The 24,041-nt window shown below is 40.6% G+C and overlaps 1 protein-coding gene and 1 non-coding gene across 2 annotated transcripts in view; both read right to left on the reverse strand.

The window, feature by feature from the left end:
• The window catches only part of IPO7 (importin 7), a 34,528-nt gene extending 10,986 nt beyond the window's left edge, over positions 1-23,542 (reverse strand). The window contains exons 1-16 of the mRNA XM_054275607.1: positions 23,356-23,542; positions 14,870-14,951; positions 13,153-13,306; positions 12,659-12,817; positions 10,235-10,391; positions 9,532-9,621; positions 9,022-9,116; positions 8,835-8,919; positions 5,706-5,840; positions 5,098-5,197; positions 4,020-4,096; positions 3,560-3,676; positions 2,697-2,786; positions 2,036-2,201; positions 1,154-1,314; positions 188-316 (exon numbers count right to left, since the gene is read on the reverse strand). Coding sequence (XP_054131582.1) covers positions 188-316; positions 1,154-1,314; positions 2,036-2,201; positions 2,697-2,786; positions 3,560-3,676; positions 4,020-4,096; positions 5,098-5,197; positions 5,706-5,840; positions 8,835-8,919; positions 9,022-9,116; positions 9,532-9,621; positions 10,235-10,391; positions 12,659-12,817; positions 13,153-13,306; positions 14,870-14,951; positions 23,356-23,439 — 1,881 coding nt within the window. The 5' untranslated portion in view covers positions 23,440-23,542. The remainder of the gene's footprint in view (positions 1-187; positions 317-1,153; positions 1,315-2,035; positions 2,202-2,696; positions 2,787-3,559; positions 3,677-4,019; positions 4,097-5,097; positions 5,198-5,705; positions 5,841-8,834; positions 8,920-9,021; positions 9,117-9,531; positions 9,622-10,234; positions 10,392-12,658; positions 12,818-13,152; positions 13,307-14,869; positions 14,952-23,355) is intronic.
• Positions 2,346-2,526, reverse strand: LOC128937137 (small nucleolar RNA SNORA23). The gene has a single exon (XR_008483033.1). It is a non-coding gene; the product is annotated as a small nucleolar RNA SNORA23 (small nucleolar RNA).
• Positions 23,543-24,041: the final 499 nt, after the last annotated feature.

The following is a 24,041-nucleotide window of genomic DNA, read 5'->3' on the forward strand; positions in this document are numbered from 1 at the left end:
CATGCATTGCATTAAAAAAGTGACCCACTCTGCTACAACTTGGCTACATGGTAAGTACTTCACTATTTTCTGTTTTAATATCTTTTTGGCCAAAAGGACAGTCTTTCATGTAACAATGCTAGAGACTATAAAAGACTTACAGTGTTCTTACACCATACATATCAGCTTTAAAGTCATTTTTACTTACTTCCTTGTGATCTTCAACTACACTAAGAAGTGTATCGATAGTATTCAAGATTCCCATTGCTGTCACTGCTTTGTCATCACTGCCCTCTTCATCGGGACCAGTCTGGATTACCTGGTTAAATGTCATTGCCTGCAAGTAATAGCAGAACAACCCATAAATATGTCATTGATTTGTGAAAGTCTGGCACCCTACACAATTTCAGAAGGACTTCTACTGAGAAAATGTGTACAAGTAATTGGAGGTGACTGCTCTGCTCCAGAATTTCTTCTCAGGATAATAAAATTTGGATGTTAAACCATTGGAGCTGTCTTTACCCTTTATCTACTCCTGAATAAAAATATGTAAATGACATTATGTCCCATGCAAAAGAATACATTTCCCCTTGGTAAGTTCTTCTGACACAAGGTTTCCTCAGTAGCTGAACCAGACCAGAACACTTGGCAGGCATTCCCAGAGGACACACTGACACACTAACAATTCCATTTGAACTCCAAGGCCTTTAATAGGGAAGCACTGAGCTGACCTCTGCTTTTGCAAACATTAATATAACTTGCTAGATATGGCCATTCAAGCTCTGAATTTCTCCTGCAGATTCAACTTTATTTTCGCACCAAACTTTTAATTTAAAATTTACTCTTTCATTTAATATTTTAAAGCAGACAACCTAAGTGACATTTTAGAGACTACCTAAAATGTGCTACCAATTTCATTATCACCACTATCAGGAGAAAATATGCAAAGATTTCACAAACATTTCTAGAATTGTTCTTAGAGAAGTGTCTGCTCAGTGTAAGTTATGAAGCCACTTCTGATGAAACACTGTCTAAATGTAAAGAAAATTACTTGTATCAATGCACTTAGACTGGAGTAACAACAGCCATTAATTGATGGTCATACTCAACTATCAATTTTAAATATCAATCTTTCCCATATTAAAGATCTTCCCAAGCCACTGTAAAGTCTCACCAAATGCTGTGTCATTTCTACTGCAATTGGGGTAACTTCTTCACTATATTCACAGATCATCTTCTGAATCACATTAGTAAGATCATCATTTTCAGTCTCTCTTATAATATGAAGCAAAGCTTGCATTACAGGTCTAATGAATGGAGTAATATATTCTTTAGCTGTAAAACAGGTGGAATGTTTGAATTAACATTCTTAGAAAACCACAGATCAGTTTAAGAACCTACATCTCAAATAACTTTATTTACTGCTTCAGCATTAACACACCAAAACCATGAGTAGAATAAATCATTATAGCAATACTACCATTCAGAACAAATTTTAATAATATATAACAAGAGGATTGAAATTAAAGTATGGAAACCAGAGCACTGTGGTCTGAATTAATAAAATGCAAGATCACTGATCAATGCAAATTGAATGGGAATGGGTACATATACAAATTTTTTGTCAAATTACCTGAAGTATTAAATATTTAGTTTATGTTTGCTTTGTGGCTTTTATGCCAGCTTCAGGAACACTAAGCCAAGTAAAACCTGCCTGGATCAGGATAGTTTTTTTTCTTTAAATCTTAACATGAATGAATATCTGCTGAGACAGATATTGCCACTGTATCTGATTCAATTATTAGGTGCTATAAAACTGGATTTACTGTACCATGAAGCTCTTGTTTACCACGTTTTAATAATCATGTCTTATAATTAAAATGCAATTTATTTTAAAAAATTAAACTTTTCTAGCTGAATTAGAGTAAATGATTACAAGTTACAATTGAAAGAGGGAAGTTAACATCAGGGAAGCAGAGAACAAGTCTACCTGAACACCACAAAGTTAACACCTATTCCATTAAAGCTTCTTGTGGCTGTAAGGAAAGGCTCCTACCTTTCTCTTGATTACTGATGAGAACTTGAAGAGCTATTGCAGCTTCCACTTTCACAGGCATTTCCCTATCATCTATCAGACACCTTCTCGTGAGTTCTAAGGCTGTCTGGAGATTCTGGTCACTTTTAAATTTAACTTCACAGAAATAATGAAGAACCCAGCAAGCCTGAAAAAAAGACATTGAAGAAATTCACAGCTGCAAAAGCTACAAAGAGGATTACCAACTGTTTGTATACCCATAACCTACACAAATTGAATCTGAGGTGCAGCTCCTGATGAATAAAGATACTGCAAGAGTTGTCAGTGATGAAGATGTCTGAGAGTGTGGAGGCTGGTCAGTGGGAGGCTGTCTTGCAGACATCACTAAACCAGTACTATGATCTCAGGTTCATCTTTGGCCACAGGTTTTGTGTGAGCAGTACAGTCTGTGTGCAAAACACACACAGACCCTACCACCAGCCACAGATGGGAAACTGTGCACACAGCGCTGCAGCCATTCCAGAACTACACATGCAAAAACTAGTACCCATCCCTGGAAAAGGTGTACAATTTATTATGGAAAAGGTGCAGAAAGGAGAGCATCTGTGAGAGAGAAGAAGTTGCAGATTTCTGAATTCCTCAGTTGGAACAGTGTATCACAGTAAATGCCACACTTTCTTACCCGAGCTCTCATGTAACCCAGCTCACTGCTGAAGAGAGGGAACACATGATTCTGCAACATATATTCCATCTGATCCTTATAGATCTTTTTCTGTCAAAATATGAAAGGAAGCACATCAGTTTTAAACTTCATATAAACATGTATTTCTATCCAAGTAAAAAAGTCACACATGATGAAGAGTGAAGAATGTAACAAACCCTCAGACTTTTCACTTATCCCTTTTTAAGTCAATTATGCAACAATGATCTCCTATATTAGTAATTAAACTTGGGTCCTACATGGATTTTTAAAATTTTCAGTCATAATAGTGACACTTCTCCCCAGCCATTTTTTTGATGGCACCTTTTTGTTGGCAGCACATTGGCACCAAAAGTAAAAGTGGTCAGGGAAAATGCTTAGAGCTGTGGTCCAAATACAAGTCCATGCCATGCATGTATTTTGCTACCATTTTAACCAAGTAACATCTTTAATTTCATTTAATTTCCTCTCTTCTAGACACAAAAACCAGTCATTAAATAAACAGCCTCTCACTGGATGCACTTTTTTTCCTTTCTTCCACAAAAAAGGGAATGTAATTAAGTGAAGCACAGAAATGGTGTAGTAATTCTCACCAGAAGCACAGAACTTAAAGGAACTTAATAACTGAACTTGAACATGACCTATAAAACTTCGGTAATTAAGTAATTAAGCTGACATTAAACCCAAAACAATGAAGTTCAACAGCTTAAAAAAAACTGGCAGCAATTCATAAACTTGTGAACTCTGAGCTATTTGCATTTCTTCTAAGGCACTATATGTTAGAAATACCATAGGAGGGGCAAAAAAAAAAGCATGAAAAGAACCACTAGATTTGTTCTGCTTACTTTTAGGAGAATTTCAGCCAAAGAACCAATCATATGTAAAGCACCATCCTTCTTGCGAGGATCAGCATTTGGCTCTGTGAGGATTTGATAACAAAAGCCCATTGTCTTCTGCAGGACCTAGATGACATGTAAGGTCAGTCACAGAATTCCAGTCAATCACCCAGGTACCATTCTCTGTGCTCTGAAATGCTACAATATCTAACAGCCTGCTCCAAGCCTGGAATGTGGGCAATGTTTTATGCCTTTGTAATAAACACACAATATTCTGTCAAGAATGGGTCCTAAGGGAATTTACAAACACAAAAAACCATAAATAGACCAGTACAAAATAAATCTGAAATTTCAAATTTTAGCATACTATGATATGAGAGCAGAAAAGTAAAACTTTTATTAACAGCTCTTTCAGCAAATAAACTGAATTTAGCTGGTGGTATTTCAGTATAATCCTTGAACAACTTACCTCTTTCCTTTTACTACACGATGTAAACAATAATGTCTGAGCAGCAGTTGTTGGAGAAATGAAGTCTTCAAATACATCTGTTAAATAACATTGTAACAGTTTTAAATACCAGTCCTTGACTACAGTTCATGCTCTCAATGTATTTAATATGAAAAAAGAGCACCCTTCAGGTGGTTATATTCCAAGATATTCCAAGACCAAAGAGTAACATGTGGTTGGATACATATGGGTTATGTTTTTCGTGATGACTGCCTCTACATGTCTAATTTGAAGTTCTATGTCTCTTATTTTTAAGATAAATCTTTTTCAAAAGTAGAAGCAGACACAACAGTCAAGTTTGGACATGGATGTTATTCGATCTACAGGCCAGCACACAGAATTAATTGGGTTAAAAAATGTTCTGTTTCTCATTTCTCTACAGAAGAGGATTATCAGAGCCTTGTGCAATACCTGTAGTGTTTACAGGTATGCCTCTGACCTGAGGGATAAAAACTCCCAAACCCCTCAAGATTCCTTGTTCTAAACATAAACATTGCTAGTGAAGGGAAGAATTTGTTCAGGGAGTCTGAAGTATTTTTGTTTGCTCCCAGCCTCAGAGGACTGCACAGACTAAGAGTAAACCCCAACATGAAGTAGCGGAGCACAGGAGGTGAAATGGGACAAGTCTGGAATGCCAGGCTTACTCCATAATGTGTCATTTACTACTGGGGTAAATCTGCTCTGAACTGTGCCATGGGTGAAATTCCCTAAGAAATCCAGGGCCTGAAACATTAGCTGTTTATGGCACAACCTCTAAATGACATTAAATTTATGTGGTTATTGCTAGCAAGACCAGGACTGTTTGATTTGCAATAAAAACTTTGTAACTGTAAATGAAATACTTTCATTCCTGTGCCACTGCTGACTGTTGTATCCTCTCTCCTTTCCACCAATATGTCCAACTTCTATTTGGTTAATACACTGTGTTTCTCTCTTTTTTTTTTTAAGACTAAATCCACCTGTTTTCACAAAAACACTCCATAAAATCCCATCTTTGTGTGAAACCATTTTTTAACATGAGTAGATTTCAAAGGCTCACCAAATTTCATGCGGATATATTCATATGGATCTTCTTGCCAAAGCTCTTCATCAGCATCTGTATAGCACATCAATGGGAAAATAACATCTTGGATGATTCCCTGGAGTAACAAAAGAGATTGAAAGCAGGTTAGCACTACTAAATCAATCTCTGTATTCTGACCTGTATTTTATAGATTTTCTCCATCCTGTCGATAAAATTCTAAAGCTATTTGGATTTAGAGTGGATTTATGTGGCACTTTACAAAAAAGCACATCTTTTGTGTTTAGGCAGAGTTACAATACAACACAAGATACTAGACTGGCTTTGGATAATGGCATGTGGAGATGATTTAATGTCATAAATTCAGCAGCTAACACCATCTCCAAATATGCTGTGTTAGACTGTAATCTTTAATAAATTAAAGCACAAAGGAGAGACAGCAATAAATTAGTGGCTTTGCTCATGTTTCAAGGTAACTTTCATTAAACTGGCTTAAACTCTTTCCACCAGCAATTTATAAGAAAAGGGCCTAAAATGTGAATTGTAGCAAGGCTGGAAACACTCTACAGTAGACTGACCAATGTACTCCTGAGTCATGTAAGTATTAAACCCCAAAAATGGCTTACTTGAATATGAGGTTTCAGATTCCTCCAGGTGACTGCATGAGACACTCCTTGATTGATGTAATTTAGTGTTTGCTGCAGAACTCTAGGAGCCATGTACTGCTTTTCCTTGTATTGATACAGCACCTTCAGCAACACCTAGAGAAATCAGATCTCATCAGTGTCTTATACTGAGCACAGCCCATTTTCACCACAATTCTACCCTCCCTCACCAGCCTACATAAGAACCCCTCAAAACTGAACAAAACCCCCATTTATTCATTAGGCTAAAATGGGTACTGACTAAGCCTTCTACCAAATGTCATTGTTAATTTTATAAGACAATTTGCAGCTCATACTGGGTGCTTGCACATCTTTTAAAAATACCATCCTTTAATAACATCAACCATACATGCTAATTCACCACCAACACACCCCAGGGGGCTTTGCCCTCTGCCTCTGAGGTTTGTTTTTCCATCTTCACTCTTTGGGGGCAGAAATTGCCACCCAGCCACTGGATCAGAACATTCCACACTCACAGTCTGATCTGTGCCTGTGCTGCCTCACAGAGCTGTGAGCAATGTGTGTGTGGAGTGATCCACACACTCCAGCCCCTCCCTTTGGCTTCCTGGCCTCAACTCTTCTGCAGTGGCATCCAGAACTCCTTCACAGGGATCCACCTGTGTTCAAGTCCATGGCTCTCCACAAATAAGGTCATGAAAAGGACATGGGACCATGACTAGTAATTAAATTACAGCTTACAGGAGAGCTTTGCACGGGTAATGCAAAGGGAATTCCCTGGAGCCCAGTCCAGGTCAGTGGAAACACTGCACCTTCAGAAGCAGCATGACTAACTGGAGAGAAATGGCAAATTCCATTGCCAGGATTTCATTTCAGTCTTCACACAAAAGAAGTATTTTTTAAAAAATCCCAACCCAAAGGAGCTGGAAAGATATTGATCAATCTGTAATACTACCAAAACAAAAATCTAGGGAGAACAAGATTCATTATTTTGAAAATGAATGCTGTTCATACCATTGATTACACAAAGACTGAAGTGTTTTTCCCAAAGGAATTGCCTTGTACTTCAGTTTAAGGAGGATGCACTTGTTCATCAAAATATTCACAGCTTTACAAACAGTTGTATGCTCTAGACGCTTTATCAAAGTTTGAACTGCTCATGTTTAAAAACCTTCAGGATTTAGAGAGAAATTACTTGGTACCAACACCTGAGTACAAGGTTTTGTGGCATTAGGCATTGAGTTAGGATAGAAAAGAAGAGAGCAAAAGATCAAACTTGCAGGGTTTTTTAGGACTACCCAAGAAGATGCATGTATTTTCATTATTCAGATGTAGTAGGTAAAGATATTAAAAAATTAAGAAGATTTTTAAGAACTGCAGTGAGGAAAAACAGCATGACACTCTGGGGCAAATAAAATAAAATTCTGTAACAGTGCCAAGGAACTACAAGGCAGCAGTGTCCAACCAGGCCTTAGTTCTGGCTCCTGAGAAGTGTCTTGGTCAAAACAGCTGCTAACACAAGGGATAAATTCAGGGTATTCCAGCTAGGCAGCTCAGCCTGGTTTGGACAAACTAAGAAAGTTCAGCTAAAGTGAATGCTGAATGTACAGGATTTTTTTTTGGAGGGAGCTAATCAATGAGAAGTAATTATGGCAATAATATTAGCAGTATATTTCAAGTTTATACTTGAACCACCTGTAGTCTTATGCCTTATATTTATCTATTACTCCTTTATTAAAAGGATGCAAACACTTTGCAGAGTAGAGAGAACTCCATGAAACATTATCCTAATTTATATTGTTCAGTAATTCAAAGATTTACAATTTCTGTAAAGAAACTTATCCTGCTCAACAATCTTCCACAACATTTGTTTGGCAGATTCCATGTCCTGAGCAGAGGCCCAAGATCTATCTTCTGCAGAAGAATGGAGGGCAGGACCTTAACATAGTCTGTCTACCTAAACAAGTTACATTATTGTTTAGGAACAAACTAAGCCTGCCAAATATTGATTTTTTTAGCAGTTTTCTTTAAATACCTGAATTCTTAGGAGCTTCCTAGCTGCAATAACAATAAGGATCAAAATTGATTCAAAGAGAATGCAAAGAAAAACAAGCATTTTGTCAAACTGTTAAATTATCTTTTCAAAGACTACTGGCCATAGCCCTTTGTCAGAACTTGATTTTATCTTGGAAGTGCAAAGCAACCAGTAAGGCCCTAAAGGACATGCAATAATTGTCTGTCTAATGTCACCTAGAGGTGACAAGTGAGCACCTCAGCAAGCAAAGCTGACACCGCTTCCCTGAGCAGAAGGTTGGGATATATTGCCTCACACTCCATGTGAAAAGTGCTTTCCATACCTTGGCCAACCTTCAAAATGCATGGATTTATGAGACACTTTCTCTACATTTCCTCTTTAAAAGTCCTGTAATTCATTATAATTTCATTAGAAATTAAGAGAACTGAAACTGAACCAAGAACTGTTTGTCTGACTCAAAGGTTTTGAAGAAAACATTCTGCACTGTGAGATTTTCATAAATCAATAGTCTATCTATATTTTATATATATTTATATTTTAATCACCTTAGAATAAAGGTATTTCTAAACCAAATAGGAGATAATTTTATAAAAACATACCTGAAGTTTTTAATTAATCTAAAGAATATTTGCATACAGCAGACTGTAAAACACAGCACAAGTGGAACCCCAAAACAGGGAGATGAGTGGAAAGGGAACATCAGAATTACCTGTCTGTAAGAGCCTCTGCTTGATCAGGCTTTTGCAGAAGGCTGAAAATTTAGCATTTACAGACTTTAAGTAAAAATAACCTGTATCAGAGTTTAAAAGGTAGTTCTGAAGATCAACTACACCACATACACCCATCTCTTTCAGAAAGGAAAAAAATTGGTAGCATTTGTCTGAAGCTCATCTGAGGGCTTGTAAGTGGAAAGTGGATTGTGATATGTGGCTAATGGAAAATTTCTTTATCAGTCTTTTTTTTTAGCCCACAGACAGCACTGCTTTCCATACCAATGTGAATAGGAGCAAGAAGCCTTTTCAGCAGATAATGAAATAAGCAACCAGTACTAACTCTAAACTGATCCTAGCACTCCCCCCACACTCAGTGTTTCTTACTTGCTGAACACCAACAGCGAAGGCCTTCAAGAAAACTTCAGCAAACTCATTGTACTCCTTGGAAACATTCCCAGGGCTTCCATACCTACAATTAGAAGCAAGTATGTAAACTCAAGGCTGCAGCAATATTACTGACTCGAATGTTTGCTTGGAGGTTTTTTTAAAATAATAATGGTAGAGAAAATACCTCTCAAAGAGCCTAGCTAAGATATGCAAAGCCCACTTCTTGCATTTCCACCAAGGCAACTCAGGTCTATCATCTTCATCAACCTGAAGGGTTTCCTTTAGGAAAAAAAAAAGACATTATTTACCAATTATTCACAAAGAGTTCAAATTATATGTATTTAGAACAAGTACACAGTATATCTTATTTTTAACCTGCCATTTGAACTTCTAGCTTAATAGAAGTATGAAGCAGAGCATATCTAAAAATAAATCCCATGAAATATGCCTAAATGATAATTAAATTTTTAAAACAAGAAGCCAAAATAAGTTTTGCAATAATTTAAAAATAGAACTTGCATACAAGCTACATATTTTTAAAATTTGTTTAGTCTGTTTGAAACTCCCCATATAGCCTAATCTTTTTTATTTATTATTTTCTTGGCATCTATTGAGAAAAAAGAATGCAGAAATTACATTCTAGTGAATGAAAAGTACTTAAACTTAAAGACATAAATAGCCAAAAGCCACTTACAGCTGGTACATCCCTATCAACAACAGTCTTCAGGATTTCTATCCACTCAGCCAGGTTTTGCTGATTTATCAACTCCAGAGGTAATGTGTACTGGTTAAAAAAAAACAAAAACAAAAAAAGAAATTATTTTTAACTGCTTTATAATAAATTTATGTTACTTTTACAGTTCAAATTTTAGCTTTCAAATCTTTCCTGATACCACAAAAGACAGAAATTTACCACAAAAACCAGGCTAAAGAACTCAACACCATCTAACCTATATCCTAAATATCCTCAAAGGTGCTAAAGGTCTTTGCTCCAATTCATTGTGCTTGTGCAGTGCTAAAATGCTTCTTAAATGGATGTTACTCCACTTTCTGAAGCATTTAGCAGCAGTTCCATTCCAAACTGCTATATTTACACTGGTAATTCTCTGTAGGCTGGCCTCCACAATCTGTCCTCAGAAAACTCATTTTCTAACTGGTTTTCAGCAAACACCCCACCTTAGAGGATGGCATGTGTAACTTCTATCTAATGCAAACAAGAATAGCACTGCTCAAAAGTAAAAGCACAAGACAATCAGAAACTTGTGATTCATGGAGCTGAGTAGTAGAGAAAATGATTCAGCTGTAATCTAATACTGTAATATTTCTGTCATTCACTATTTTAAGGAAAAGCATAATGCTTTAAATTATTGTTCAAATATATACAATGTTTTTTTTACCTGGACAAGGGCATAAAATATTTTGAAGATCTGTTTCTGGATGAGGACAGACTGGTCTGATGGATCATTCAGGAGCTGAATGAAGCTGTCCTTCAGGACTGGCAGAAAATGTTGCATTGCTGCTATCAAGGGACTCCGCTCCTCTGGTTTCTTGTATCTTTAGAGAAGAACAAAACCAGTTTTGTAGTTGTTGCAGGTGCCTTTAAATTGAAAAAAAGCTCACCTTGCCCCAGTGTAGGCACAAGTAGGTTATATGACAGCTCATAACAACCTGTCACTTAAAAAGAACCCCCAGCCAGTTCCTGGGACAGAATGGGAAAGAAAGCCATGGCCAGATGGTGTTACAGATAATAAATACATTAACCAGAGTGCACAGTTTCTCAAAACATTTGCAGAAGCTACATTGCTTCACTGACACTGGATAAAGCAAACTGGGGAGCCTCTCACAGCCTGGCACTGATGGCTCTCACATCTCCCCACTTCATTTGCCCAAAGAACCCGATCTGATGGAGAGGGTGGCATTCCAGGCTCTGGATTCCCTCCTGCCCTGGAGGGTGGGACAGACTGAGCAGGCAACCACCCCTGAAGTAAAACCTCACACCTTCTGTGCTAGGGACAGCCCACCAGCTTGCCCATGCTGAAAACAAGGCTCCACTTCCCTTCTCCAACACTTGTCAATTCCTGAAAGGAAATGAAGCCATATTTTGAAATTTTTGCCCCAGATTTTAACTTATACACAAGAAACTCCTAACTGATTCAAGAGTTATCACAGCAGAGCAGGATCTTTTCTATACTGGTGATGACAATAACAAGGTAAAATACCATTTTGTGATTGTACATTTGTTTCTTGATTCAGCAATCAATACTTGTCAGACTCCTGGACTCCTGTGGGAGATTTCTGGGTTACAGCTTTGGTTTGGTTTGTTTTTCAAACACATTTTTGTATTTTTCACTAATATTAAATATCAATACTCAGCTTCCTGAACAGTGGAAATTTTCAAAATATAACCAAAAAAAGACTACTCAGTCTGCTGCCAGATGGCATGTTCTGTAAGAACAACTACAAAATACTGAGCTCCAAAATCCTGTTCAATAATACAGACTTCATGCATTTTCTGAACCAGAAACCCAAACATTAAAATAAAATGCTGCTCAGGAAAATCTTGTTTCTAATTTTCACAGGAAAAATGCTAGAAAATAATTACTATGCAAAGAGCAGCCATTTGATCTTGCTGTTTGAATTGGAAGGAAAAAAAAGTGAAAAGCTCCAAGGTATTTATGTCCCATGTCAAGGAAAAAAATTTCAAAACTTAAATATTCCTCCATCTCAGGCAGTAAAAAACTGATCAAAGTCATAACATCACACAGATTTGTGTCCTACTAAACTGACTGCAACACTGAAATGTGCACATTCCTACATGACTGGTGACATGAAACTCACCCTTGCTGACTCCACCAGAAAGCTGAGCAAGCAGGAGCAGCTCCTGGCCTCAGCTGAAGTGTTTGATCAGCTGAGACTACACACACACCTGGTGCCTTGTCACACAGTGCACTCAGATCCCTAAACATGCATTTATTTCTATCATCAGAATTCACTTCTTCATTTACAGCTCCCAGATCTCTGCAGCATATCTGGGTAAAGATCTTTAAACTGAAAATCAAGTGAGAAATTTTTTGTTTTCCTTTCCTACCAGGACTTACAATTTTCAGCCACTAAGAAAACTCCCACTTGGGATTACAAAGATTTTTATGGCATTCCTGTAAAAGTATTTTTGAGAAACTGACATTCACTGTTTTACACTGACTGACGTAAAAATCATTGAATTAGATGGAATTTTTTCCAAGCAACATTTTAAATCAAGAACCTGAAACAGAAATGTTATGCATTCCAATGCTTTGAGAGAGTAAGTTGTGGATCCCATCAGCTCCTACTACAATTCCCTGACTCTAGGACTGTCCTTTTCTCTCATCACCCAAGTGATCATACCAAACTCAAGTCAACTAATTCTGAGCTCCCAACATTCCAGATTTCACATTTTGAAACCTTTCTATGGTTACTGTCACCAAGTACTACAGTACCAATTGTTTAAAAGTTTAAACCTGATTTAAATAATATATTCCTGCAAAAGTCATGATTTTGAGCAGACTTTCTTACTGCTATCAATCCATAAAAAACTACCACACTAAGGTTTTAAAACACCCCGTTTTTCTGAATTCAAACCTTTAATGAAGGCAGTTTTTGTCATTTTTAGTTGAGAAGATACATGAGCCAGCATCTGCACAGCAAGTAACCAAGAATACTTTATAAGATTACATTTCCATCACCTTGTCCCATAAACAATTCTACATGGTTACAACATACACAGTACAAAAAATAGACACCAATATATTAATGTTGTTGGTTTAGATGGAGAAAGAACTTACTCATAGTTTTTCACAAGTTGATAAAGACAGAGAAGAATTCCAAGCCAACAAGCACTATTGTCAGACTGGAGATAAAATCCAATTTTCTCCACAACTGCAGTCCAGCGACTTGGATAATCATACTTGATAATGTGGTGAATGCAAGTTGTAAGTTGCACTCTGGAAATCAAAAGCACAACAATTTAAAAAGTCACTACTATTATTTTAATAATATTCTTGTAGTGTTGAGGCAACAGATACTGTCCATACTTAGACTTCCTTTTAGTTTAGAAGGTTTAGGTTCTGTAGTTTCTGCTTAATATTCTACAAATTTCTACATGCTACACAAGCTGAAAACTGTTTTTCCATCCAGATCAATCCTATGTTTAGGATACACAGTGTGTGACAATGATGCTTAGCACGTGGGTGATCTTGGCAGGGGGAAAAATATAAAAAGAAAGCAAGCCAAGAGTCAGAATCCAGAGGCAATTGACACAGAGGCTGCAAGTGTGCACCTGATCAGCTCAGGAGAGTGGATGATGGCTTCTACAATGTTCTCACGGATGCAGTGCCTGTCCTCCTCTGGGATGGAGTACGGAGGGATCTCCCCAGGAGCACTTTCACGGTCCGGCCAATACTGGGTTATCATATTTTTCAAGTAGATAACCCCTGTGAAACAAGAGTGCCAAGTCAGCTGGCAGCCATTCAAAGCACAAAACAAACACATCTTGCAAACAAATATTTTTTAGAACAAAACTGATCAAAATTACAAAATCATTGTCCCTTCGTAAGTAGGAGAATCAAAATACATAAACCATGCAAGGTATTAACCCAATAATTTACTAAACTGATACTCTTTCACCCACTTACTATAAAAATACTACAGGTATTGCTTTTAGCTGTGATTCACGTAAGTAGTTGTGGAACTATTTAGCAACACCCTTCTGAAAAATCCATTATAATGATTTTCTCAATATTTTCATTAAAACTGAAAAAAAAAAAAAAAAGCTGATCAATACTAATGACAACCTAAAAAAAAGAAATCTAAGTTAGTGATCCAGGAATGAATGCTAGAGAAACAGAGCTCCTTTATACCCAGGTTATGGGCTACAGCAATTTGTAGCAATCAGGCTCCTGGAACAAACTGCATTTACCATTTGACAACCAAATCCAAGATGCTGTGTGGCAGAATATAAATCACAGCTCTTGGAAAAGTACTTACAACATGCAACAGGAAATCTAAAATGGCAAACTGGTTACAAAGTTACTGTTAATCTAATTCTACATGAAAGTCCATAAAGCACCTTCTCTTCCTAAATTTCATATGCACCTTTTGAAGATTCAGAGGTGAAAGTGTCTGCAGAGGTCAAGAAACACTCAGCAGATTATTACAGGACTGAAGTAATGAGACTTGAGCCAGCCCTCAGAGAGATTTATCAACAATTGCTTTGCAAACACACCCTGTTTGTGAGCTGGGCCTTGAATGAGCCATCCTCACTCTCCATGGGATGCTTTGGGTTTAACTGGCTTACACGGAGGAGGGTGAAACTTCACAGGTTTCCTTCAAACTTCTTTCTGCATGTGACACTTGTAGGGCAGTGTAAGTGTTTTTGAGTCATCATTTGAACGGTACCCCCAAGCAGTAGAATAAAATGCAAGCTAAGTTAAGGCTACAGCTTAGAGCAGTTTACTACGCAGAAGGTCCATATAAGCAGTCCAGACCACACCCTCCTGACCAGTCAGAAAACCCACTGCAGTATTGCACTAAAAACCTCTATCAAGTACTTAGAGCAGCTTTAAGGTGATGTTTGGAGCTGTCAATAATCAACATCCAATTTTACTGATGGCTCATGTGCAAATATGCAGGGTTCCAAAAGACATAATCTGTTTTCTTCCACCTAGTATGTTTAGAAACATAAGTGCTCCCAGTACAAGTTTAAATGACCTCCTTGGACCAAGTGCACCAGCATCATAAACCATTCTGCTTCTCCCAGCAATGTTCACTAGAGATAAAGGGGAAGAATCATTCAAGAGCCAGACACACCTTTTCTTTCTGTCTTCCTTATTCAGTGAATGGTGCCAGATAAAAGCTTGTGATGACTGTAATGTGAGCAACTCCCAACTTCTGAGTGCTTGACCTTAAAGCCATTAGAATTCTTTAATATTATCTGCATGTGTACTTGTGTGTATGCACCATTTCACATACAATGACAAAAATATTTGAAAACTTGCCTGCCTGTCTCACTGGTAAATCCAGTTGCTCGGACATAGTGATCTGAAGCAGAGTTGAAACAAAGTTCACTGACTTATGAGCCTATAGAGAAGGGGAAAAAAAGAGTTAAGTTTTAGAATACTTCCATTACGTTTTACAATATCTTTAAAATGATGTAATGCAATCAACAGAATAGCAGCAATTCAGCCAGTTGCACAGGAGTCAGCTAATCAGCCAGAGCATTCCAAAGTTTTGTGCTCACTGTATTTTGAAGACAGCAAGGGTGAGGAAAAACCCTACTGTTGAAGGTAACAGCTGAAGAAATCACTGAACAGGAATCAGCCTTCCACAGTCACCAAATATGTTCCCCATTCAGAACAAACACTTGAAGCAAGAGCACCTGAACAGCCCAAAAAACTCAAGCACAGCAAGTTCACAGTGACCTTTAGCAAGGTATGAGATAATGAGATAATAAGCTAAGAAACAGATGGGAACTATGTTTTAAAACTAAGTCCAAGTCCTACTTCATCCTTCTGAAAAATCAGTTTCAAGGGACCACTGATGCACTACTGCAGCAGCTGTCCAGAGAGCCACACCACAGCAAAGAGCAGCAGGGAGATCCAAACGGAGACACATCTGCACAGGAACAACTTCCCAAGGATGTGCAGGAGTTTCACTTAGAAAGAAAACAAAAAATGCTTTTTCTTACTATAATGAGAACTGTCACTGATACCTTAGGGATGGATTGTATTTTCAATGAGAAAACAAACTTTAGCATTACTGTAACACCCTTTACCCATCTTTCCCAAGCATCCAGAACTCCAGACAATAAATTAATTTTGCTGGGGAAAGTGAGTTGGAATCCTTAAAAATCACCTCTGCTTTTCTTAACTGAAACCCAACGTAATTTTCCTTGAGGTCAAGAGTCCATGGGCATGAGTTACAGTGGGAAATCCCTCTTTTATGCACGGAAAAAAAACTCACAAGGGAGGCCAAGGCCTGGGACACTTATCCACAAAGGCTGTGGGACCTCATCCTTGGAGATACTCTGTTGGACAAGTCCTGATCTGCCTCATCCCACTTCCAAACAGCTTTGCTTTTCTGCTTTACCTTCACTGACATGTCAGTGTTGTTTCCTATGTTCTCTGCAGTTCCCCAATCAAAGACAACTGCATAGACACATATATTTTAACCTGCTGAACTCTTAGGAAAACACTTCTTACCCACTTGTTACTTCCAAACCCATTGAAACTACACACACTATTTATGAAAACCAAATGGCTGCCTCAGACACTGCAGCAACTTCATATCCTTCCAATCCTTTAGTATGACCAAAAACTCTTCCGACAGAACGAAATGATGACAGGATGCCTCCTAAGTGTGTCATGCTGCTCAGCTCACTCCTACAGTACTAGAATGTTCTCTTCAACCTTTATTTTCCCAAGCAAGTATCTCCAACAGGTTCCAGTATAAATAAGTGTGGAAGGGACAGCCTGGGACATGACATTGGTACTCAGATTTGGTTAGTGCAGCTTGTTGTCTACACCCTGTTCTTTAAAACAGATTTTAAATGAAGGACAAACTTCACTTAAGAATCTGCCCACAATGTTAAAACACTGTTGTACACATTGATCCTGTGCACTAAAACTCTCCAGGCTCCAGAAGCACCTGGTCCCACTGAAATGTTTATTTACAGAGTGTGGTTTGATGAACTGAGAGTAAGTGATACTGCAATATGAGCACACGTCCTGCTGACCCATGTCCCTCTGATATTCCTCAAGTCCTCAAGAAGCAAAACCATTTTCAAACTAAAAGAAAAAAAAAGAAAAGCAACTGTCTTCAACTGCCAAGTAATGGTTGAATAAATGAATTTAAAATAAAATGTACTAGTTGGGTTGATTTCCCCACAGCTGCAGGCCCGTTAGGTTGCTGCTTTCCTTAAGGAACATTAATAGACAGGCAGAGTCCTGCAGCACATTCCCAATGACATCAGCCCCTAATTCAGCACAGCACTCAATTACACGCTCAACATTCATGGCAGCGGAAGTGCTCCTGTGTTTAACGTGGCCTGAACCTGAGGAAAGCTTTCAGTTTCCATAACCTTTAACTCACCTACAATAAGGTCATATTAGTCTGCATAAAATGGACTTAAAAGTGCAAACTAATGTCTTTCCACAAGGGCTATAAGCTTAACAGATACCTTTTCCATAATGAAAATTTGCAATGTTTGCAAACTCAGAAGCATTTAATCCTATAATTTAAAAAATGAGGGATTACTTTCCCTTTGCCATGATAAATGACCACTATTCTTGGAGTAAAAACCATCCATTTCAGCAACAAATATGGAAATAATGCTTAAGAGCTACTAAGGAACCAATGGGAAAACCAAAAGAAATGAAATTTTAAAAATCTTATGTCATAAAAGAAAAAATAGACAGCAATGAACAAAAATGCCACACACTGAAATTTAATAAAATACCAAAGAATGCTTTTTTATTTACAAAGATAGCACTGAGCCTGTGCCCATAGCAGGCTACAGAAGCTCCCCAGAAATACCAATTCTATTAGTATGTGGGATTAATATATTTTCACTGGGTTCTTTGAACCATAGGAAACTTTAGGGGACAAAACTGAAACATCTACACCATTATCTGTTTGGTTTTTTAAAAATCTTACAAGTACCATCCTTATTAGCATGTGAAGCATCAGACTCCAACCAACCAGGAGGATGAGCTGCTTTATCACCTTTAGTGGCTCAAAGCAGATTCAGCCAAGATATAATCGGTGCTTTTAATACAAGTAAAATACCTTGTACTTGCCAATCAAAGCCTGCTCTTAATCCTCTCCGTTAGTGCATTCTCTGTGGAATGTAAAGGACTCCCAAGCTCCTTCCCCAGGCACTGAGAGGAAGGTGATTGCAGAGGAACTGAGCTGCAGGGATGAGCAGGGACAGTCCCATGAAGACAAAGGTGTACTGAGTGCTCAAATAAAACACCAGGTACTACAATCACCTCTCATTGCTCTGCTTCACTCTTCAAAAGAGCATCCGGTGTTTTACTGGCACTTGGAGAAAAACAACTGAACCTAAAGACACCACCATAGGTGCCTTTTGTATCCACAGCATTAAAAAATACTGAACCCACATCTCTTTCAGCTATTTCCATCCTTAATAATTTTATTGCCCCAAGAGGGCTGCCTCTCAGGACAACATGCTCCTCTTCACTGACTGCACTGCTAAAAAAAACAACCAGACTAAAAACCACACCTATTTTAGGTTCAGTTTTGAACTAAAATCAGGATTTCACAATGGTCACTGTCACATACGCTAAACTGCATGAAGAACAGAAAATTCAAGACTTTAAAGTTCTGACATTGATAATTTTTTTACTTTTATTCTCTTGCTCCTTGTTAACATGTACCATTTAGAAGTAAACATTACATTTAGAGAACTACAGTATTATTTCAAAAATAGTTCTGTCACACCAGTCAGTTTTCCAGCACTTAACTCAGCATTTCAAGAAAAACAAAACCAAAACCCATCTCAAATCCTGCCCCCTTACAAAAGGTCCAACATGCCATGTCACTGGTACGACTTTGCTGTCTAAGAGCCAAAGAATTCGGGGACTTTTCCCAAGAGCAATCTTTGCTATGCAGCCTGGCCAGCTGAGGAATGTGTTCTATCAGACCACAAGCCTTGCACCACTGTCTGTTAACACCAATCACTGCCCCAGAACACACAATCCTTTTGCACACTGCAGTTTCTCCTAGCAGGCTTGCTTTGTTAGACATGTGCTAAAAGACTTTTGAGAAAAGTGTCACACCAGAGCTGCAGAGTCCAAACGAGGAAAGAAGTTCAAAGTTAACACTGAAGAGACCAGTTCATGGCATGTGAACTATGAACAGGTAATTACAACGTGGAAAAGCACTTTCTCTCCACTAATGACACTCGCTGCAGTAACTTAAACTAACCTTTAATGCTGGAATATTCATCTCTCACACAAAATCTTAAAACCAAGTTTCATCTTGGGTAAAAAGACCTCCATGCATTCTTTTCAGGCATCAGGAAGCTGCCATGCCATAACAAACACACTACAATAGGCACCTCCTTTACTGCTGCCCAAAAAAAGCAGAACAGATGAGCAACACTTACTAAATGCTGCTGAACTGGAACCCCAGGTTATTTATATAGCACACATGTGAATAAAGACTAACATATTAAAAATAAAGTAGATGAAAAAAAAAAAGGAAAAGAATTCAATGCTTCTCCTCCATTCATGTTTTGGGGAAAGAAACCTACATGCAATTTTTGATCTGGGCCATGGCAGGACAGGGTGCATGTAACTATTACACTGAGATGAAACTGTTTTCTTACAGAAAGGTAAGGTCAGGAGCTGTAAGGCCACGCTGAATCAGCAAACTGCCCTGTAGCACTCTTTTCATTCTTTTTCAGGAACTCGGCAGGTGTGGAAGTCGTTCTGACCTCGGGTTTTTTTGCAAGCCAGTTTTGCCACCTCTCCCGCAGCTACAATGTATATGCAAACCGAGTGGAACAGCCACAAAAGATACACACACACTTAGCAACTCCTGCAAACAGCCCTGCCCGCTCCTTTCACGCTGTCTGCAAGTTCGCAGCACTATTTGCTCTCCCGGCTGAGGAAAGAGCGCTGCGCTCCCAGCAGAGGCTGCCCAGGCACACAGGAGCGATGTGCTAAGTCATGAGAAGGTGACAAGCGGCCCTTTCTGCTCGGGTTCTGCCTCGGGCTGGGCAACTCGCACCCAGAGGGAAACTGCTTCCCAGCGGAGCCAAGGCTCCCCCGGTTCCTTACTGCCCCCAGGGGGATTCCCGGTGTTGGACCAGCCCCGGCAAATGCAGCTTCAAACACCCAAAGCACCCCAACCTAGCAGCACCAGAATGTACAGATGGAACATGGGGGAAGTGAAAGTAACAAAGTACTTTGGGTAAAATGTCACACCAACAACTTCAAAAGAGACCCCATGATCTGATAACCGAAGCCAAGAAACTCATGCTCTGTTCTTTTTCTTACACTACAATACAGAGCTGTAGATGTTACACATGCAGACCATGTTAGAAAAGGTTAAAAAAAATTCAAGCTGGATGTAACACTATAAAAACCTCAAAGTATCCACAGCATTCAGCATTTGAAAAATCCTGTCTGAAAGACTCCATGTAAGAAGAAGCTTGCCTCTCCCTTAGACAACCTTCCACTCCTAAACCCTCAGCAGCTAAGAGTCCAATCATTTCATGCAACCACTCCATCCTTGTGACAATTGCAGCTATTGAGGAGGCAGAGAAAGGCACTGAACCAGGCCCTGCTGCACTGTGAAATCACTGGTGACGGTGGCCAGCCAACAGGAACCCCTCTTTATCCTTTCCCTGTCGCTCACATTAGGACACAAAACTTTAAATATAACTTCTGAAAGTCACTTCCCAGTAGGGCATCAGGATCTCTTCCTAAACAAACTCCGTTGAGCTCTGACTTACAAAAACTGATGAGTTATAGGGGGTTACCCTTTTCCCCCCCAAACATTATCATACACAAAAATTCTAAAAATTTTTTCATGACATCTAAAAAGATGTCTTACTTGCTCACACACTGAGGTGAATCTCAGAGACTTACAAGACATCTCACAGTGAAGTTATAAATTCCTTGGAATTACAAATTAAAAACCTGCAAGGAAAGTATTATCTAGCAACTGCACCTTTATAAATATGTTGATATTAGAAGATGAAACAACACTCTATATTGTTTTCAGAGTGTCATTCCATAACTGCATAGTTAAAAATATCTATTTTCATCATAAGTTCTGAGAAACTCTTTATACATGAAGCACAAAGACTATTTCAAAAGGCAGCAATGTCTTCCTGCTGCTCTCCAGTAGCTTAATTGAAGAGTCTGGTTCTAAGTCCTGGTAAAACACAGGAGACAGGGACAGAGATGGGTGAACACCCCAGGGTACCCCATCAGCTGAAAATGCTGAGACACAAGAGCCAGTGATCTCATTCCCTGGAACTTCTTTTCACAGTGAGAAAAGTAAAGACAAGGAGACTGAAATACTTGCTTTTAAACATTATCTCAACTCTGAAAGTTCTGACAGCCTTTTATGTGCAGGCAACATAAACTGATAAAACTTAGTGAAAGGAGAAATAAAGCATAGAATAATTCATCACTTAGCCAAGGTCAAAGGAAAAATAACAAGAGCCTGGACAAATCAAGAATCATTCTCTCCAGTCCCCTCCTCCAGTCAGAAGAACTTTGTTGACTGACAGGATATGGTGAAGACAGATACAAATACTTGATTAACTCTTACCTACTCAGATATCTCTTGCACTAATCAGGAATATCAATTACTGACTGATGCACAGTCTTTCCCGCTAAGGTAAAATGACCATTCTGCTGAAAGCCAGTCTCATCAGCTCAACAGAGGCACTTCTGACAAAATTAAGTAAACTGAAAGGTCAGCCAAGGACAACCATTAAGCTATAAAAACACCTGTGCAGCTTGGCCATATGCAAGAACAGTGTTCACTGCTGCTGTGATCTCATCTTTACAGAGAAAGAGACCCCCATACCTGTAGTTAGGTATTAACTGGTAACAGAATTGCTCTAACATTCAACAAATTCAGACCAGCATCCTGCAAGAAAATGCATAGCTGACTTCAATAAACCTAAGCCAAACCAAGACCACACATGTGAATAAAGCTGAATGTGTGTGTAAGTGCTTGCAGACTCTGGTTTAGCACATACTTTTATCACAAAATATCTGTGAGAGATTAGTGATGCTCCATTTCCCACAACAAAGAATTCTTGCACACTGGTTCAGTAATATTTGGTGTTTTAAAGGGGCACAACTATTCAGATTTTATGCCAATTTAGCACTTGTGTAGTACACGATGGGCCATGGGGTTTTGATTGCAAAGTGAGAACAAAAGCCAGTGGCCAGCAAGCACGATCCTTCCTGCAGGAGTTTGCCATTTACTGAAGACCCCAGCCGGCAGTGAATGTTAATTTCCTGCACCTTCCGCAACTCAATACCTGCAGAAAAGAACTAGAATAGATTTCAAGCAAGTTACTATGTATAAATATTGACATCCATTGAATATGAAAAAACCCACATTTTGGGGCCAGTTTAAGATTTCATAGATATTACTGCCTTTATAGGCCATCATATTTTTTGCATTTTTGATTTAAATAACAAACACTAACACACTCTTTAACAGAGTACATGGAAAAGACAGGCAATTACCTTCATGCAAGTCTCAATTAGTCATTGAATAGTTTTATAGACCTATCTATTTCAAAGGTACCTAATATTTATTTGCCAATCACTTATTTAATAACATGCAAGAGTCACTTTTTAATTTTCTGAGAAGCTCCACCTTTTGTTTTTTAAATTTTCTCCGCTGCCAGCAGAACATTTGGCCCACCTTTATCTAAGCTCTGCTGAACATCTGTTGCATTATATGAGTATTGTCAGGCCTGAAGTCTGCTTAAGAGCAACAAGGAAAAATGTTTGTGAAAAAGGCAACTAAAGGCACCACGAGAGCTGCCATGCAGGCTTATGCTTCACCTCCTGCACCAAGACATCCTCTTTTCAAACACTAAAACACTTTTGTTCTCCAAATGTCTACAAGCCCCGTGGCTGTGTCTCATCAATAAAGTTTTCATCTACCAGGTGAGGTTAAGCAGAACAAAGATATAATCTTCCAAAAGAGAAGTCGCTGGAGCTGGGAGCTGCTGGGATGTTACAGGCGAGTGAGGCAGGTGAGCGCAGTGCAAGGATGACACACCTGGGCTGGGATCCCCGTCTGCCCCCGTCCCTGGGACACGTGTGCGCATCCACCCAGCAGCACACCTACCCCGGCAGCCCCGCTGAACCCGGGGCCCACGGCACACCGAACACCGCCAGGCTGCCACATCTGATTCCCAGCTCAGCCCAGGCCATCAGATTTGCTTCTGCACTCAGTCCAGGCCACTCGTACAGGCGGCACTGCTGGCGAAGCGCTGGGGCTCTCGCTGCCTCCTTCCCCGCTGCCCGGTCAGTGCTTTCAGCACCCAAAGACCGCTGTCGCTTAAACGGTCCCGGGCAGGGCTGTGTCCAGCGGAGCCACCGAGGGCCTGCACAAGGGCGGGTTTACACCCCCCTCCGCGATCGCCCTTTTCCCGGCTGAGCACGGAGACAATGGAGGCAATTTGTTCCCGCCGAGAGAGGCACGGGGGCCTCGGCCGCTCTGTGCCGCTGCCCCCCGCCCGAGCAGCCCCGCCCGGCCCGGCGCGGCCCCGCTGCCATGTGCGGGGACAATGCACGCCGGGCCCGGCCTGCGGCCGGCGGGACGCGGCCGGCGGGAAGGGGCCGCGGCGGCGGGCGGGCGGGCCGAGGGGCCGGGGGGACCCTCTCCGCCCCCGCCCCGCTCACCCTCCCACGGGCCGGCCTCGACCCCGCTCCCCAGCGCCGCGGCCCCGGCCCAGGCCCGGCGGCGCCCTCACCTCGTTGAGCTGTCGCTCGGCGGCTTCGCGCAGCGCCGGGTCCATGGTGCCCCGCAGGGCCTCGATGATGCCGCTGGGGTCCATGGCGGGAGCAGCGCGGAGGGCAGGGGCCGGGGCCGCGCCGAGCGCACATGGACCCGCCGCCTCCAGCGGCCGCCGGCGCGAAAGGAAGGGAGAGCGCCAAGAGCCCGGATAGAGCTGCCCCCGCCGCCGACAGGAGCGACGCCCCTTCCGCCGCCGACGGGAGCGACAGCCCTTCCGCCGCATGGCCCGCCCCGCTCCGCCGCGGGGCGCCCCGGGATCTGCAGTCCGGCGGCCGCGCCAGCGCCGGGACTTGGCTGGGCACCGGCACCGGGGAGACGCGGGACAGGCGGTCTCGGCCCGCAGCAGCCGCCTCAGGAGCCGCGGCCCGGCTCGAACGGCCCCGTCCCGGGAGCTGCGGTCCGACACCGGCCGCTCCGAACCGAACCGAACCGAACCGAACTCTTCGGCCGCGCCAGCGTTGTGAGGGATCCGTTGTTTTAGCGAAAATCCCTCCCGCATCCGCGCCCCGTTCTCGGAGAGGCTCGTGTGGCTCAGCGAGGAAGGAGGGGTGCGTGGGGACTGGGTTTGCTTTGTCATGGACATGGGGTGCTGCCGTGCTGGCTTTGGGGTGGTGGGGGGAAAGAGGAGAACAAAAATCCTGA

Source organism: Melozone crissalis, unplaced genomic scaffold (genome assembly GCF_028551555.1).
Source record: "Melozone crissalis strain CALT ecotype California unplaced genomic scaffold, PUWL_Pcris_2 ptg000018l_1, whole genome shotgun sequence".
In the NCBI taxonomy this organism is placed as follows: domain Eukaryota; kingdom Metazoa; phylum Chordata; class Aves; order Passeriformes; family Passerellidae; genus Melozone; species Melozone crissalis.